Genomic DNA, 19789 nt, shown 5'->3' on the forward strand with positions numbered 1-19789 from the left:
ACATCTCAAAGGTAGCGTGTGGATGCATTGCAGGGAAGAGTAGCAGCTAGCAGACGTGAGGGATTTTGTTAAATTTGAACTATGAACCATATTTCCATTTTCATTGTGGCAATGTCAGAGTGATGCTGAAATTACCTGGCAGGTGTGAAAAAACACAAACATGAAAGAGGCAGAGCTGAAATGGCCATTTGCATGCAACCTCTGGGAATCCACTGCACTTTTCAACATGTCGTGATGAATAAACTGGACAGTTTTCTACAAAGCTTTACTTGTTTATTAGTTTGATACAAGACAAAGTTAATAATTATAAGCTTATGTACTGGACCAGATCCTTCATTTTATTCCTTAAAGTGCTGCGAGATCGCCGAGCGCTAGCACTTGTGACTGGCTGTGCTGGGAGATCGCACCCCAACCACGCCCTCCATGTGTTTTCCTTCTGTTGTTATTGTCTGATTTTGTGCTTTTACTGTTTTTGAAGGTTTTTTGTTGAATCCCCAGACTCCCCTGTAAGGACGGTACAGAGAAACTTCCTTTTTTTCTCCTCCAACCCATGTTTACCTCATGTTGTTTATTTCCTCTCTGCTGAAAGGCGGCACCGGATAAAGCTGGCTGCGAGGCCTAAGTACTGCCCAGACCTGTGTTCTGTGTAACGGTTCTACGTTTGTCTGTAAAATCTTAGACGGGTTGAATTTGAACCTTGAATTCCCCCTCGGTGATGAATAAAGTATTCTTGTATCTTGGATTGGTACTAACTGTTGGGTAAACTGTGATCAATAGCGTAACTTTCAGGTGATCAACAGAAGTTTTCTACACATTTCTGTCCAAGAAGGAGGTTTACAATCCAGTCACAAAACTTCATGATAACTCTTCAATGAGGATTAGCATGATTAGTCAGTAGATTTCTGTAATAACAGAAAAGGAAAGCGATCACTATTATGTAGCTAAAAGACCTTCATTTTGATGATGAAGTCACTTCCTGTCAGTCTGTTGACCAATCAGAGAACTTAATGTCTGACTGCAGCCAGAAAAAAGATCAACAACTGAGGAGAAAGTTGTGTTTGTGTCTGCAAAGAATTAAAATAATGTTCCTTTATGGCTGGAAAACAAAAACAAGACGTTGACACACTGTGGCACCAAAAACCCGCTGTTTGAGTTGAAGTTGGAGACAGTAGGTAAATGGTAGCGTAATGACAGAAAAACACCAGGAGGAAAATGTACAGAAATGGATGTAGTTCCTGTTTTCTCCTGAAGTTGTGAGAGAATGAAGCGCAGATGGGGAAAAATATAAATATGCTGGGAAAGATGCTCCGTGGATTCTCCTTTTATACCCAATCCTGACACCCAACTGACTGCGCAAACTCTTGTTTTTATATATCCATCAGCTTTTGTCTTTTTTTAAATTTTTTTTTATTGGTTTCTTCAAACTTTGTGATGTATCGCTGCATCAATAGTGTCAACACATCCTAATATTTCATTGGAACACTTTTAACGTTGTTTCCACGCATTTACTGTGGCATTGTTTAGTTTAGTTTAGTAAGATTCTGCGAGGTCACATTTATGTCATTCCAGAGTTGCGAGGGGAAAAAAATCCCCTGATGGACGAACCTGCTCATTCAGTCGGTCGCCTCATAATCTGACAACTGAGGCTGTCCTGAGAAACATTATCTTGTCAGGTTCCAGGGTTAATGGAGCTTTGTAAGTGTTAGGAAGCTGCGCTTGCCTGGTGTTGCAATTCTTCACGAGGAATTTGCCACTGAAGGAAACGTTCCGACAGTCTGCAGTCATGTGACCCTCCTCTTCATGATGCTCTGTAAAGAAGAGACAGATCTGGACTGCAGGCAGTCTTCAGTTGAAGCACACATAGCATGTGTCTGTGAAGTTGTGCTGTTAGAAGTCATGCAGGCTGAGATCTGACGTCGTTCTGCCGAAACAATTACAGACTTCATGGGAAAAGGTGTCCCTTTCCTGGCAGCATGTGTCTTTGTAATGAATGAATTTGGAACTGATGCGTCTGAATCAGGTGTATGGACATATATGCAGGTTCCTCAGTGTTTCTCAGTTCCAGTCCTCAGGCCATCTTGCCCTGAATGTTTTAGACACGTTCCTCCTCCAAAGCACCTGATTCAGGTTATTGAACTTCATCATCAAGTTCTTCGCAGTCTGTTAACAAGCCTTTATTTCATCCAGGTGTGTTAAAGTAGGGTTGCCTATAAAACATGCAGGGCGGGGGGGCTGAGGACCGGGATTGAGAAACACTGCTGTAAACCCACGTGGATGTATGGATCACGGTGGCCTGACGATTCGCCATGCAGTGGCTAACCTTCACATGTAGGTTAGTCGATGTGGAGTGAGTGAACGATGGATGAAATAATGGATTCAAAATATTGTTTAGGACTGAATGTCTGCTCTTGGTGTGTATGTGTGTGTATGTTGGAGGAGGGGGGGGGGGTTGTTTGCTTGTTTGCGTACTGTGCTAATATCATGTTTTATAATCACATTAATAATCTTTACTCAATTTAATTAACTTTAATTAATCTCAATTGTAAGATTCTGACTCTGTATTTAGACCGTCTATGTACTGGAGAGAGCAGTGGGATTCCAGGTTTTGGCACCTGAGGAGCAGTTTGTTAGGCGTTAAGAGCCTGTAATGTGTCCATATGTGGAGATGGCTATAGATCCTGACCCTGCCAGCATGTCTGTGTGGGTACTGAGTGGGCATGGGCTTCAACTGGACACATTTTACAGGTCTTGTGGTTTCAGTAACATGGGCCCCATATGTGAAGCCCATTTGGGTTGTATGAGCTCCGGACTGGATGTAGGTGGGCTAAGTGGGCATGGGGGGGCCATGTGGGCTGAATAAATGTCTTGGGTACCAGCTGAAGCCCAGTCAGAACTAACCGGAAACCTAAATGAGCAAACACAGGTGAGGTCGCCATGGAAACGGCAGACAAACCCTTATCTGCAGCTCAAATTTAACCCTTACTGGCCCCACATGGACATGCTGGTTGGGGACTCGGTCTGTTCGACAGCTTCCCTCCACAAACTGAGACACAAAAACCTTAATAAAGTCAACGCAAAGATGTCCGTCTCCAATCACAACCGGATTCAGGATGTTTTCTGCAAGTAACACAGAAATCACAAAGTAAAATAATCCTGTAGTGCTCAGAGGCGGTCCTTGATGGCCGCTGTCCTGCAGGTTTTCCATGTATCCCAGTTTTTTCCCTCCAAACCCATGAAGAACCGCTTTAATATTTTTATTCCTTGATGACCACATCAAACCCAACTGAGTGAAAGCATTCATGAAACAAAACCATCCGCCAAGTCATCCTCCTTCTATCATAAATAAAATGGTGGAACCAAGTCGTGGAGTCCTTCGTCTAAATGTGCGCACCGTTTAAGATGTTTAATGAACCAGACCTGCTCACAAGTTCAGTAGGTTTTTCACACCTGGTTTCCATTAAATGGATCCAACAACCAATGAAGTTCTGCACAATGACCAGTTAGTTTGAGTCAGGTGTGTTGGAGCAGAAATGCATGGAAAACCTGCAGGATTGTGGCCCTCGAGGACCGAAGCTGAGCCCGCCTGGCTTGACAAAGAAAATAATATTTTAAACAACAAAACACTGGTCTTCCAGGAGACTCTGCTGGACTCTCACGTCTACGCCGTTGAGCTCAGGTTTGTTGTCGGTGCGCTGTGATTGGTGAGGTTACGTAGGAAAACTGCTCCGTTGTCCCAGAGTGGTGGACTGGATTGGTCCACCTTTAGTCCAGACTGGTTACAAACACAAAACATTTTAATTTTGTTTCTTTTTTTTGGTCCTTTTAGCCTTTATTAACTCTATCTTGATTTATTGGCTGAAACTGATATCTGATTTTAATGTCATTATGGCGACACATGATGTTTATCAATTTTAAAATATTTTTTTTCCCAATAATTAAGTCAATCAAATTCTGTTCTGTATTGCATACTGCTTTTCCTCTTTTGGCTCCATGAAAAAATAAGCACAGTGCCGATATCTTTAAGTTAAACACCCCACAATGCTGCATAGTTATCACATCACATGTCCAGATATCGATTTTAACATCCAGTGCAGCCTCAATGCACACAGTAGGAATGTGTGGCAGCTATGTACGTCACCTGCTTGTGTGCGATAAGACAAGGGGTGGGAAAATTATACTGAAAAATCAAAAATCTGGATTTCTTTTGCTTCACAATTTTAAAATGGATTTTTCTGTTAAAAAAAAAAATCTATTTTTTCCCCGACTAAATAAAAATGTTTATAATGGATTATTTTTGTCATTTTTATTGTTTTTAATTGATCTTTTTACTTGTCTTCTTGGGCATTATAGCAGCAGAATGATGGTCTGGCTACTGGGTTGTTTTTTTCCTCATTGAAATGAAGAAAAAGGACGAGCAAAAAAAAAAAAGTTTTATTTGATTTTAATCTACAAAAATCAGAAATATCGAAGAATTGTGAGAATCGCAATTTAAATAGAATCGGCACCCAAAAAAATCGGAATCGAATTAAATCGAATCGAGACAAAAGCATATTGTCACAGCCCTAATTACGACGCTGTGTGTGTGTGTGTGTGTCTGGTTAACATAACAGTGGTTATGCAACATGCCCCAGCTGTCTTCAGAGCATTAAAATAAAAATTGTCAGCATGCGCTGCTGGGAGAAAGACGTTGCTCAAATGAAGACACACAAAACGAAGAGTTCTGTGCAAGGTGCAAAAACCTCTCAGCTCAGCATGACGTTCAGCGTAATCAGGTTTTGTAAATGAGGAATGTCTCTGATCTGCTCTACACAGCGGTTCCTCATTAACAGACAGAAACATTCATATGTTTTTACTTTTTACCTTAAAGCTTATAAGCTGTAACACAATAAGGTCCTATTCTTTTTTGCATGGGTGTCAGCAACACACTTCTGCAGTAGAGTAAGGTCAGCAGGTAAGGAGTAAAAGGAAACTTAATATTATAAACACAGCTGGAAACAGGTGGTTTAAACGGTTATGAATGGGCATTGTGTATTTCACGCTGTGTGTTGCATTAAGCAGAAATTCCAAACACGGCTTGTGGTTCATGACTGCATTTGTCAAATGGGAGATAAGAAAAGGAAAAAAGGGGAAAACATGAAGGAAAAGGAGGTGGAATAATGAGCTCTGCTGACTGACTGCTGCTCCAACAGCCCTCAAAAAGTCACATTAGATGTTATTGTAGCTTTGTTTGTTAAAAACACCTCGAAGTAAATTAGTCCCTTTGTGTTCTTTCTCTCTTCGAGACCTCAGAACCGTTTCATATTTACATCTCTGTTGGTCATTGTCACTCCTTCTCGTCTGAGGAGCGTTTCTACAAAGCAGGATTAATGCATTAGAGAGGCACATTCAGCCGATGCCAGAATCTGCGTCGCCATGGTAACTTGTGTTTCGTAAATAACCTCCTCAACATAAAGTTCGGAATCAGCACAAATTTTCAATGTTTTCTTCATCTTCTGAGTGCTACTGGGCATAACAAAGGACTACCATGCTGTGATGGCCTGCCATCTTAGTTTTGTTTGTAGTGACAGGTGATGAGGAGAGAGTGTACTACACCTGCAGAGGTGGGAGGGGCTTAACTTAGAAAGCCTGCTTTTGCCTGACTCACTTCCTGTTTTTCCTCTGGCTGGGCAGTATTTCTCTCCCCATCGCCGTAATTATGATTTGTTAAGTTTTGGGTTGAACTTTTTTGTATAACATTGCACACACGGTCACACAACCATTCACAGCTTTTCACTACTGATATTTAACACACTCAGACCCCATTATGAGTTTATTTTTGGTTAAGTTCGAAAATAAATTGAATAGTTTTAACTCCTCCAATATTTGACTCCCTCTTTTGCTACCACTGTGAGCCAAGTTGGTAACACGCATATGTGTGTGAGTTAGGGCACATTCTGAGTCCAGACGAATTCTGATTCGGACCAAAGAAGCGAACTCTGGTCACCTACAAACGCAGGTCTCGGTCTGTTTCAAGCAGACCAAATACAGGAAGCAGACTACAAAAAAGTCAATTCCTGCATTTGGCGTAGCATTGCATTGTGGGTAAATACATAGCGATGGTGTTCTGCATCCTCTGCCTCGTCTGGTGTTCATACTGCGTCCACTGTTGCAGTGTATTTCTGCAGTATACTTGCATAAGACACAATAAAAACCCAAAACAACCATAGTTTTGTCTCCATGTTGAGTTTTCTTCTTCACGCGGGTCTTGTCTTCTTTTACAAAATACAAGTGCAGCGCCACCTCTGGTGGGAATGGGAATATGTTATTCTAATGGGTTTTTTTTGGGTCCTTTTCTTTTTCTTTTTGTTTTTTTGTCTTGTCCAGCATTTAGGCAAGCAGAATGATGGTCTGGATGCTGTGTTCTGCTGAGCAAATTTTCTCTGCCAAGAGAAGCTTTATAGATATAATGATCCCCTTGACTTTCTGAATTTTTATTTTATTTCTATATTTACTTTGTATTGTTGTTTGAATTGTAGAGTTTGTACTGCTGGATCAGAGAGGACAGACGAAAGACAGAAAGAGAAAGGAGAAAAAACACCTCATAAGAAAAGTGAAAGAGATAAAGGGAGAGAAAAAAAACCAACTAAAAAATAACCCAAAAACAAAAAGAAAAAAACAACCTACAGATGTATACATACACACATACAGGCACACACATACATATACACACATGTATACACACACATACATACACACACATACATATACACACACATATACACACATACATACACACACATACATACACACACACACATACATACACACACATACATACACACACATACATATACACACATACATACACACACACATATACACACATACATACACACACATACATACACACACATACATATACACACATACATACACACACACACATATACACACATACATACACACACATACATACACACACATACATACACACACACACATATACACATACATACACACACATACATACACACACGTACATACACACACACATACATATACACATACATACACATACATATACACATATATATACATATACATACACACACATATATATATATATATATATATATATACACACATATACATATACACGCACACACACCTCCATGCACACACATACACACACATACATACGTACAAACATATACGCACTTGCCAGTATTAACACATATACATACACATACAAGCCAACTTTGGATCATAGTAACTAAACTATGAATCTAAAAAGTTAAATATAAATGAGAAACAAACAGAAATGAGAAAACTAGCTGCTGTTAGTGAATAAAACTGCGTGACGACTCGGTGACTGTGTCACATGCAGAACATGCAGAGTGGAACGTGTTCCGGAAAAGGTGATCATGCCAGTGTGACCCTTCCCACACAAAGGCAAGAGGCACGCCAGGAGTACCCCCGAGACCCGGGCCATCGGCAGCCACCCCCAGGCGCAGACCCCAACCGCCCCACCCCGGAGCCAGCCATGCACTGACCCAGGAGGCGGCAGAGGAGGGGGGTCCCAGCCAGAGTCCCCCGCAGTCAGGGGGAACAGGCCCCAGCAGGCCCGGACCAGCGAGGACCGGCCCCGCTGGGCACCGGCCACCCAGGGCAGACAGAGCGCGGGCCCCACGGCCCCAAGAGCCCAGAAGCAACCCCCCAATGGTTTGACTTGTTTGAGGCGATCTCGGTCCACATGGATACACCCCAATACGACCGAGCCGAGTCCCCAATCGGGTCGAGTCTAGCGGCCTATTCTGGTGTGAATGCGTGCTTAGAAACACCCCCAAACAAACATACAAAAATGTATTGACTTTAATTAGATGTGTTCTTTGTGTGTCTCCACAGTAACACAAACTGTTTACCACTCGGCTTTATAATCGAAAAAAATGCATTGAGTCTCGATGTTTTCATGCTTCATCCTGATTTTCTGTCAAGTGCTTCTTTTTACCTGATGTTACACTTCATAGAAAACAGGTTTGAATTGAACTAATGTACATCACAGAGAATATTCAATCAATAAAATTAATTTCACCATTTTATTTCAAGATGACCAGAAGCGAAGGCAATTTTGCACACATGCATCATTTGATTAAACCTCTTCTGAAACAAGTTTAAATGTTTTTAAACAAGGAATGTTGTAAAATAAAAAGGAAGAAACTCTGAAAACCAAGAACGTTGTGGCTCTCAGTGACTTTCTGTGCCTGCTTAGCAGCAGTACAATGCGCCTTTTATCCGGGAAAACCGGGACAACATGTCTGATGTTTTTGTTTGAAGAAAGCTTTCTTCTTATCAACTATCTGGATGTTTTGTGCACATAAAGCTTCTGTTGGAGATAACAGAGGCATTGACCTCTTCAGTCATGCTTATTGGTCCCTTGTGAACCACATAAAAAGAAGCAACAAAAGCAAAAGGAATAAAGTGTCAGCGCCCGGCAAGCTGTTCTTTTTTTTCTATCTCAAGAACAAATAAAAAAGCTGATAATAGTTTTCCATCATTAAATAGATGTGTTAACAACACAAAGCAAGACGCTGTGTGTAATGAGACGATGTGAAACTATGTGTAACCTCAGCAGACTAGTTCATGCAATAATTCTGCAGGTTTTTGCTCTCAGCAGCAGCTTTAGTCTGAGTCACCCGGTGTGGTCTTCTGCTGCTGTAGATGCTTCAGGGTTGGACGTATTGAGTGCTGTCTGGTGATATCTTGCATAACTAGGGGTGGGAATCTTCAGGCATGCCTTCATTCTTTTTCCCATCACATAATAGCAAAACATGAAGTTGCATGAAAATTCTAGTTGCTTTGGGTTGATGGTTTTTCTATCAAAGCTTTTACCTCGGCCTTGTGATGGACTGGCGACCTGTCCAGGATGTACCCTGCCTCTCGCCCACTTATTGCTGGGAGAGGCGCCAGCTCCCCGGAACCCTTAATCAGAACAAGAAAATGGATAGATGGATGATGGAACTTTGACTTCCTTGTCATTTCATAACACATCACGAGCCGTTTCTTTCATCAGGAGCTGCTGATTGCCATACGTGCATGTACGTTTTGGTTGTGTTTACCCACAGTGCCCTTTTCATGGTGGTACGCTTCCTGTTTGTGGCTCACTTAAAGCAAGCCAGGAGTCCAGTTTGCAGGCAGACCAGAGCTGGCATCCACATCTCCACAGATGAATCCTGAGCAAACAAAGCCGAGTTACTTTCACGCACAGGCTTTTAGCGCAGCGTGCCGGTCGGATTTCACGCTGCCACGTGCACGCCACAGACAGACCTCAACATTTTTCCTCAACATTGTGTTGTTAATAAACATAAATAATACAAAAAAACCCAAAGATTTTTAACATTGTATATCGATTCTACATCATTTACAACCACAGAAAGCAACTTTTTCCTCCTCACTAGCCAGTCTTTATCTGACTTCCTGCTGCTTTTCTATCATCCAGCCCGTCTGCCATTCTCCTCTGACATTAACAAGACATTTTCCTCCAGACAACTGCTGCTCGCTGCATATTTTCTCCTTTTCACACCATTCTCTGTCAACCCTAGGGATCCTCAGACCAACAAGATGCCATGTTCAGAGTAATTTAAATCCCCTTTTGTCCTCATTCTGACATTCAGGTTGAATCTTGACTAAATATATATAGTTGCTGTCTTGTTATTGGCTGATTAGCATTAATTAAAATGTTATCATCATCATCATCATCATCTGGCAAAATATCATAGTTATTTTATCAGTAGATGATTAATAATTCTTCTGATTCTATTTTGTGCACTGTTTAACTGAAAGCCTTAGAATAAAATACAATGTCACCTAACCCTTATAATAATAAACAGCTGTTCATTTAAAATACAGGAACAACATATTTCTTGCATACGCAGAGGAAGCTGCGTCTGGCTCAAACCCTGGAGTATCAAATGGCAAGGGATTAGGTAGCAGAATGAATTATATTGGAAAGCTGCTTCTTAAGCTTTAAATTGCCTTAAAAAAAAACCATAGGCGGAGGTTACTGTGAAAACCATAAATGGCAACCTGGGTGAGCTTTCACACCAGTTACTTTTGCTATCCCATGGTCTGCTACCTTTGTATTCCCAACTTCTTACATACAAAACTAAAAGGTTTTAGAGGGACAAGCAGACTGAGGTACTCACAGGAGTTACATTTACATAATTCATGCTGAGCAATGTGCATTTAAACGCCTTAAATCTGAGTCAGCGCAGAGGTCAATATCAAATATTAAAAACTGCCCTCACAGCCACATCTGGACACAAAAAGCTGTTATGATTTAGTTGAATCTCAGTCAACATATCCTGAATGTTGTTTCTGTTCTGGATGGTAGTATCCGGAACGTTGTTCCTGTTCTGGATGGTAGTATCCTGAATGTTGTTCCTGATCTGGATGGTAGTATCCGGAACGTTGTTCCTGATCTGGATGGTAGTATCCGGAACGTTGTTCCTGTTCTGGATGGTAGTATCCGGAACGTTGTTCCTGTTCTGGATGGTAGTATCCGGAACGTTGTTCCTGTTCTGGATGGTGGTATCCGGAACGTTGTTCCTGTTCTGGATGGTAGTATCCTGAATGTTGTTCCTGATCTGGATGGTAGTATCCGGAACGTTGTTCCTGATCTGGATGGTAGTATCCGGAACGTTGTTCCTGATCTGGATGGTAGTATCCGGAACGTTGTTCCTGTTCTGGATGGTAGTATCCGGAACGTTGTTCCTGTTCTGGATGGTAGTATCCGGAACGTTGTTCCTGATCTGGATGGTAGTATCCGGAACGTTGTTCCTGTTCTGGATGGTAGTATCCGGAACGTTGTTCCTGATCTGGATGGTAGTATCCGGAACGTTGTTCCTGTTCTGGATGGTAGTATCCGGAACGTTGTTCCTGTTCTGGATGGTAGTATCCGGAACGTTGTTCCTGATCTGGATGGTAGTATCCGGAACGTTGTTCCTGTTCTGGATGGTAGTATCCGGAACGTTGTTCCTGATCTGAATGGTAGTATCCGGAACGTTGTTCCTGTTCTGGATGGTAGTATCCGGAACGTTGTTCCTGATCTGGATGGTAGTATCCGGAACGTTGTTCCTGTTCTGGATGGTAGTATCCGGAACGTTGTTCCTGATCTGGATGGTAGTATCCGGAACGTTGTTCCTGTTCTGGATGGTAGTATCCGGAACGTTGTTCCTGATCTGGATGGTAGTATCCGGAACGTTGTTCCTGTTCTGGATGGTAGTATCCGGAACGTTGTTCCTGTTCTGGATGGTAGTATCCGGAACGTTGTTCCTGTTCTGGATGGTAGTATCCGGAACGTTGTTCCTGTTCTGGATGGTAGTATCCGGAACGTTGTTCCTGATCTGGATGGTAGTATCCGGAACGTTGTTCCTGATCTGGATGGTAGTATCCGGAACGTTGTTCCTGTTCTGGATGGTAGTATCCGGAACGTTGTTCCTGTTCTGGATGGTAGTATCCGGAACGTTGTTCCTGTTCTGGATGGTAGTATCCGGAACGTTGTTCCTGATCTGGATGGTAGTATCCGGAACGTTGTTCCTGTTCTGGATGGTAGTATCCGGAACGTTGTTCCTGTTCTGGATGGTAGTATCCGGAACGTTGTTCCTGATCTGGATGGTAGTATCCGGAACGTTGTTCCTGTTCTGGATGGTAGTATCCGGAACGTTGTTCCTGATCTGGATGGTAGTATCCGGAACGTTGTTCCTGATCTGGATGGTAGTATCCGGAACGTTGTTCCTGTTCTGGATGGTAGTATCCGGAACGTTGTTCCTGTTCTGGATGGTAGTATCCGGAACGTTGTTCCTGATCTGGATGGTAGTATCCGGAACGTTGTTCCTGTTCTGGATGGTAGTATCCGGAACGTTGTTCCTGATCCGGATGGTAGTATCCGGAACGTTGTTCCTGTTCTGGATGGTAGTATCCGGAACGTTGTTCCTGTTCTGGATGGTAGTATCCGGAACGTTGTTCCTGATCTGGATGGTAGTATCCGGAACGTTGTTCCTGTTCTGGATGGTAGTATCCGGAACGTTGTTCCTGATCTGGATGGTAGTATCCGGAACGTTGTTCCTGTTCTGGATGGTAGTATCCGGAACGTTGTTCCTGATCTGGATGGTAGTATCCGGAACGTTGTTCCTGTTCTGGATGGTAGTATCCGGAACGTTGTTCCTGTTCTGGATGGTAGTATCCGGAACGTTGTTCCTGATCTGGATGGTAGTATCCGGAACGTTGTTCCTGTTCTGGATGGTAGTATCCGGAACGTTGTTCCTGATCTGGATGGTAGTATCCGGAACGTTGTTCCTGTTCTGGATGGTAGTATCCGGAACGTTGTTCCTGATCTGGATGGTAGTATCGAGAACCGTTCCTGATCTGGATGGTAGTATCGAGAACCGTTCCTGATCTGGATGGTAGTATCCAGAATGTTGTTCCTGTTGTGGATGGTAGTATCCAGAATGTTGTTCCTGTTGTGGATGGTAGTATCCAGAATGTTGTTCCTGTTGTGGATGGTAGTATCCATAATGTTGTTCCTGTTCTGGATGGTAGTATCCGGAACGTTGTTCCTGTTCTGGATGGTAGTATCCAGAAAGGTGCCAGGATCTACATCCATCTTTGATGTCTTGTAAAACCTGTTGGGAACGTCTCACCTGTTGGGATTTTCTCGCCAGTTATTGTGGAGTTATGTCCAGATATACTGAAAATGGTCCTATCTCACAATGAGGAAGAATCCTTCACGACATTCATGGATGGATCCAAGATGGTGATTCAGATCTCTCATGAAATTTTATGGATCCAAGTTAGACCTAAACCCATTTTCAGAGAAAAAAAACTCCAGTAGTTTCTGTGTAAAATTTGCTAACAAACAGACAGATAAATACCAGTAATAACATAACCTTCTTGGCAGAAGTAATGAAGTAAAAGCAACGGTCCCTTGTCAACAAACATCATTAGTGTTTGACAAGTAACCGGTATAAGCTACTTCAGTGTTTGTAGGCGTCATCTCCTCAAAGCCGTCACATTTCATGTGTGCAGAGGTGTTTTATGGCGACTGTGGTCCTGGCCGGCCTGATTTCTGCTTCATGTGATCACATCCAGATCATTCTTTCATTTTTATTTAGTTTTTTTTATTTACACAGTTCGTGGAATCAAATGTAAAACCAACATAGGTTAAAGAGGAAAATAAAAGGCCTTACATGAGTAAGACCGATAAATCCAGGACATAACAGTATTATTATTGTGAGAGGAGCGTCACAGTCGAGGAAATAAAGAACAGTCCGTCTTTCTCCAGCTTTACCAAACTGTATAAAAACACAATATAGCCGTAATATGAAAATTACTAATAAATTACTGGGGGTTATATTGGGGCTTGTTTGTCAAATTTTCGCTGCTCTTTGTGTTTCCTCTCGGTGACATAAGCACTGTTCAAACTTGGACGTTCTGGATGATTTTTGGGATTTTTACAAACACAGGCTGCTTTTTCATGGTGGCGTAGTGGTTATCATCGCAGCCTCACAGCAAGAAGGTTGCTGGTTTAAGTTTCAGGCCATGTCCACCACCCTAACCCCCCCACCAGTCAAATGAGTCCACACCACCTCCTTTTTCAAAACCAAATCCATCTACATCTATACACATAACACTGTTAATCACATTCTTAAGCATATCGAACCTTTAGACGGCAGTAGCGCATCTAATTCTATCCAATCAGAATAACCTTCCGTCTCACTTCAACGACACTTCAAAAAAACACAAAACACACCTCAGATGTGATATGGTTCAGTGGCGGAAAATAACTGTACTTAATCTCGCTCTTCGCCTTCGGTTATTGATGTAGAGCGGTACTGATGGCAGTGTAAAAACACACACAAAGCGCCTGGACATGAATAACGCCAACACAGTTCTGAGGACGTCCATGCTGTTGTAAACAAAGGTCACACATGTGACATATTTTTTGTCTCAGACAGTGACATTTCAAAACCCAAAACTCTGGTTATATATGTCCTCTAGCAGACGTGCAAACGGATTATTTACACATTTTTACTTTGGTTGGAGGGTTTTAAAAGAATAGTTTTCGATTGCATAAATATGTAGTTTTCATGTAGATGGCAGGCCAAATCGGTGAAGAATGTCTTTGTTGTGTGAGATACCCTGCTACTTATGGACAAGGCCTCAGTTGAGGGGGGTTGAATGGTGGCTTTTCTGAGTGAAGTTTGCATGTTGTCCTAATGAATGTGTGGGTTTTCCCCGGGTCCTCCAGCTTCCTCTCACCATCCAAAGACATGATGGTCAACTGATCACTCTAAATTCTGAGGAAGGAATGTGAGCGTAAATGGTTGTTGGTGTTGGCCCTGTGATAGATCGGCGACGTGTCCAGGGTGGACCCTGTCTCTCACCCGATGATTGCTGGGATGGACTCCAGCTTCCCCTCAACCCATAAATGGATTAAGCAGTTAAGAAAATAGCTTGTTTTTTTCCCTTTTTTGGTTGGATATCTATCTACTCCCATTCTGTGATACTTGGAGTAAAACATAGCAATGTTTGTCTTTTATTCACTTGCTCGAATAAAATATTAAAAGATTTAAACAGATCGGAAAACTGGTTAATTACAGGACTCATCGGGGTGTTAAAAAAAAAAAAAAAAAAAAAAAAAAAAAAAAAAAAAAGCTGGAACATGTGTCCCAACCTCTCTTTGAGCTATTTCAAAAAGCAGCGGATTGTCATTGTTGGTTTTTTGGGAACGGATGGTTTCCCAGTTGTAGTAAGCTGACATCTGTCCCGACCCCATGAGCATAACTAACGATATGAAGTTGGAGTTATCAGCCTATCTGTTAGAGCTTGTTATCTCAGAAACAAATAAATAATCTACCTTTTCTCCTGTCAACAGGATGGCCTTTCGGAAGCCTGGTCTGCAAGATGAGCGGCATGGTTCAAGGCATTTCTGTTTCAGCGTCTGTCTTCACTCTGGTTGCCATTGCTGTCGACAGGTACTGTAACTGCATTTCATTTTAATGCTGCAGAAGAGAACAGATTTACATCAGTATGTAAACCTTTGGAGATAAAATGATAAGTCAGTAGCTTAAGATTTAAATTATTTATGAGTAACCTAATTTGTTCATATCCAATGATGCGCCCATAGTTATATTCTTAAAAGATCATTTCAGCTTCTCCATCCTCAGGCTCCGTTACAATCTTTAACAAAATAAAAGTGAAGTTTTGGCAAACATTGATGAGAGTGCATAAGCCTCAATTCTCGTAAAATCTCGTCAACTGGACTGGCTTTTACAAGAATTATGGGTTATGCAAGGTAGCCACGTAGCGTTATTTTTGGGTTTTCTACCTTCCACGGAGAATTTGCTACCAGTTTTTCATAGCTTTTCTCCCTTATTTGCTTTTCTGAAACTTGGAAATTCACTGGTGTTTGTTCCACACCGCGCCATCTTTAGTGGAAATGAACTGGTCACAATCCCCCATGTCACGTCCAGGGACACGTAAATGGAAACCAAGAAAGTGTTTCCATTACACTAGTATAGTTGTACATTGGTATAGAAATGTCTGAAAACCACCTCATGAGAGCGTAAAATCTTTTTAGCGACATTTGAGACTTTTTTCAAAATGTAAACGTTTTAATTAGCATATTTTATTTCAATATTTACCTTTTGCACAATTCTTTGTGTATGCAGCTTTGGCTGATTAAGACATAAAGCTGGAATTTATTTGAATTTAAAGCACACAGAGCAGTATATTATATTATATTATATTATATTATATTATATTATATTATATTATATTATATTTTATTATATTATATACAGTAATTTTTTGCTATGAAGCTAAAAATCCAGCATTTGTTACATAATCCAATGCAGTAAAACCCGATTGTATCTTGCTGTGTTTTCACAATTAACATGACAGATTAAAATGTTTTGCCCTATAAATTCAGTACGCTTACAAAAACAAAGGTTCCTGAAAGATTAAATAACTTAGTTTTTTAAAAAAAAATTTTTATTTATTTATTTATTTATTTTTTTAGCAAAAATCAGCTTCGTAAATCCACGCAAGATTAGTTGTTTGATAATGTATTTAATTAGCTTTTACTAGAACAGAATAAGGATAGATTTGAGTATAAAAGCCTTTTTATGCTTGATGCAGAAGACGGATATGCGGACAGTTTTGTCTGTCTTATACTTCAGTTACACGAGTAGTTTGATCCGTTTTTAAACAGCTTAGCTATCGGCCACTTGATCCAGATAACTAGGAATCATCTGGGCAGTAACGAACCAGAGAGGAAAAGGAACATAACGAAGACTGACAATCCTCCAAAAAATACCTGAAGAAGACACAGAGGAAGTTGATTACAGCAAAGAACCTCATAGTTTTATTCTTTAACTTTTCAACCGTAGTAAAGAGCTTTACAGCCGTACCGACCAGTGTCAAAATGTGGAAGTAAACTCCAGAGTCAGCACTGCCGACTAGTGGATGAACTGACTCTGGCAACGTAAAAAATGCATGGAAGTATGAGGGCAGCAATGTATGACAATTTTTTAAATGGACGTACGTAGAGGAGCATTAGACTGACTTAATGCGTCCAAAAGCAACACAACGGTGTATTTTTCTCCAGGGTTTGTCCGACCCAATTCAGCTAATTAAAACAATCTAAATCTGTCATCTCCGACCTTTGTGTTCATTATGATTGAAAAATCCATGACAAGAGGTTAATGAAACACAAACAGACCAGACAAATATAACTTCCAGGTTTGTCTGTTTTATCCGTCTTTATAATTAGAACATGTCTATGAAAACGCAAAGAGAACTTTGATGGAAGTTGGAAGTAAGTCGCCCGAAACCCAGAGTGGAAAGAAAAATAGTTGCATCTGACATTTTTACAGGCTTCCACTAGATTTAGCTGTTTCACCATTGTAGGAAGATGCAGGAAATTCTGGTATGTTTTTCTATTATATTCCAGTTTATAGTAATTTAGCAGATGCTTTTATCCAAAAACGACTTACATATGAGAGTGAGAACAACACAAGTAAGAAACCAAACCGCAGAGGACATCATAGGTAGTCTGAAAGTCTGGTTTGACGTAGGTGTTGACATGTTTGACAGGCCGACATCTTTTCCATTTTCTTTTCCAGTGCTTAGTGAGTGGAAACCAGACTGTTTTCTAGTTATTGTTTATTGTAGATAAGCAGCAATCAATAGCCATGACAGCTTAAACTGAAAAGTTTGTGGCTTTTAAACGTCCAACATCAAGTAGTTTTTATGGCCTGTTTTGTTGTTGTTTTTTATATCCAACTAAACGGTTGTTTAGCTGTTTTGCTAGAGACACAAAAGTCATGTTGGACGGCTGTATTATTGTTTTCAGTCACACATCCTTGTTCAGTGCGCTGAATTGTGCTCCACTGCTTCTTACAAAGACGTCAACATAACCTTCATACATGCATTAGAAGCCTCAGGACAAGGCTCCAGCTTCCCACAGTGGGGAACGGTCTAATGCCAACACAACTGCCCAATAAGCACACACACATCTGCACACCCAGTTGAGTTGGCAGGTTTAATAGAGGACAAGAGGGTGGCAAGAACTCTTCAAGCCTTGGAAATGACAGCTGCTGTCCTCTGACACTAGACGTGCAGCCATGTCAATCAGTCATTATTTAAAGTCCCTAGAGGTGGTCTGAAGCTGTGGAAAGGTCTCAAAAGCTCTGATGCACAAGATTCAAAGTCACCTTATCAGACACGGGAGTTTTGTCATGTCTGAGTGGTGAACAAGACAAGACACCTGCCTGGTAAGGATTTGGGTCAGGTGTGAAACAGCAGGGAAACCCGAAAATCTGCAGGATGGTCGTCCACGAGGACCGGAGTTGGAGACCCCTGTTTTACACAGTAATTTAAATGGAGAAACAAATGTAAAATATAGAGTATAAAAGGATTTATTATCCAGAAAGTGTTTTGTTTTACTAAGAAAGGAGATGCTTCTTGAAACCTTTTCCTTTTCTAACCGATTCTGTCGCCGAACTTGTTCTATGTCTGCATCCTGCAGCTTTACTTGGGTTTCTTTTACAACGTCCAAATGAGATGAATTCAGTTTACTTAGTTTATTCTGATCAAAGCACATCTTTATTTTTGACTTTTCAGAAGAGACTGCATTTCAACAAATTGCATGTTTATTGGAAGCTTTTATAACTATAATTATCCAGAAAGCAGTGATTTGCATGTATCTGTTGACTTCTCTTAGACTAACAATCACATTCTTCCACTTTGTCTCTGAGGTTATTTCTGTTTGGTTTCTTTTTATTTAGTCATAAAATGAGGGATATTTTCATCCCCGACTGCTTCCAGTAGAAAAATGTTTTCTCTAAACACAAGGATGTAAAAAAAGATGCTATTCAAATGTGTGCATCCATCTTAACGTCTTTATTTTTTGTTTCGCCTCCAGGTTCAGATGTATTGTCTACCCATTCAAGCAAAAGCTGACCATATCCACAGCCACTTTGATCATAGTCATTATCTGGGTTCTGGCTATATCCATCATGTGTCCTTCTGGGGTTATGCTGCAAGTGACAAAGGAGCAAACCATCCGCGTGCTGCTGGGCTACGACAACAAAACAAGCCCCTTTTACTGGTGCAGAGAGAACTGGCCGAACCAAGAGATGAGGAAGATTTACACCACCGTGCTGTTTGCAAACATCTACCTTGCACCTCTTTCCCTCATTGTGATCATGTACGCCCGGATCGGAATCACTCTCTTCAAAACAGCCGTTCCAACAGGCGGAAAGCCGGGCAATGAAAACCGCCACAGCGTGTCCAAGAAGAAGCAAAGGGTGATAAAGATGCTCCTGATAGTTGCTTTGCTCTTCGTCCTCTCCTGGTTACCTCTGTGGACTCTCATGATGTTGAGTGACTACGCCAGCCTGACTGAGCAGCAGTACAGAATTATTAACATTTACATTTACCCCTTTGCCCACTGGCTAGCCTTCTTCAACAGCAGCGTCAACCCCATCATTTATGGTTTCTTCAATGAGAACTTTCGACGAGGTTTCCAAGCTGTGTTTAAGTTCAGCCTGTGCACGGCGGACGGACAGCGGAGGAAAAACTACACCCGCAGGTTGCAGGGGAACTCTGTACTTCCAGCTAACAATGTGCAAACTACCTTGGAGCCCATTTCGCTGAACAGCCTGGATAAAAGCACTTGCAGGCGACCTAACCAGGCCGCTGAACAGGACTTGGTCATGGAGGACCTGGAGAAGGGATCGTGCAGCAGTGGGGGGGTGACTGCAGTGTCCATTTGAAGATAGTCTTTAAACTGATGAGCGAAGGTGTTGACTATCACATCCACTGTGCCTAAATCAAGCGAAAGGCTCTTTTGGGCAGAATAAACAAGGTGATGTTGTTGCAGATTATCACAGATAATTTCAGGCAAACAAGACAACAGAGAAATAAATGTGGGAAAAACTTCACTTACTCTTTTGAGCAAGCTGTGTCGCTGTACGCTCCTGAAGTAATTGCATCTTTAAATGACTCATCTGACAATGGGATACTCCTTTTGTTGTTCAAAGCACATCATGGGGTTGGGATTGTAGCTACCAACAAAGAAAAACACCGTCTTAAAACGCTCAACGTCCAGCGTTCATAACGGGCTACTCTTTCGCTCCTTGACATCTGGATATGTACAAATGTATAAAGACACAACAAACATGTCTGAAACATCCCAGCAGAGCAGATTTTAACGGTCTGGTTGGCACTTTTTGTTTGCTGCTACTGT

General features: G+C 41.4%; 1 protein-coding gene across 1 annotated transcript in view; it reads left to right on the top strand.

Moving 5' to 3' along the window:
* npffr2a (neuropeptide FF receptor 2a) overlaps positions 1-19316 on the top strand; it is a gene marked incomplete at both ends in the record, with an annotated part of 33181 nt that extends 13865 nt beyond the window's left edge. Inside the window, 2 exons of the mRNA XM_079251122.1 lie at positions 14912-15011; positions 18464-19316. Of these exons, the coding sequence (XP_079107248.1) occupies positions 14912-15011; positions 18464-19316 (953 nt within the window). The remainder of the gene's footprint in view (positions 1-14911; positions 15012-18463) is intronic.
* Positions 19317-19789: the final 473 nt, after the last annotated feature.

Source organism: Telmatherina bonti (genome assembly GCF_933228915.1).
Source record: "Telmatherina bonti genome assembly, chromosome: 13".
Lineage (NCBI taxonomy): Eukaryota > Metazoa > Chordata > Actinopteri > Atheriniformes > Telmatherinidae > Telmatherina > Telmatherina bonti.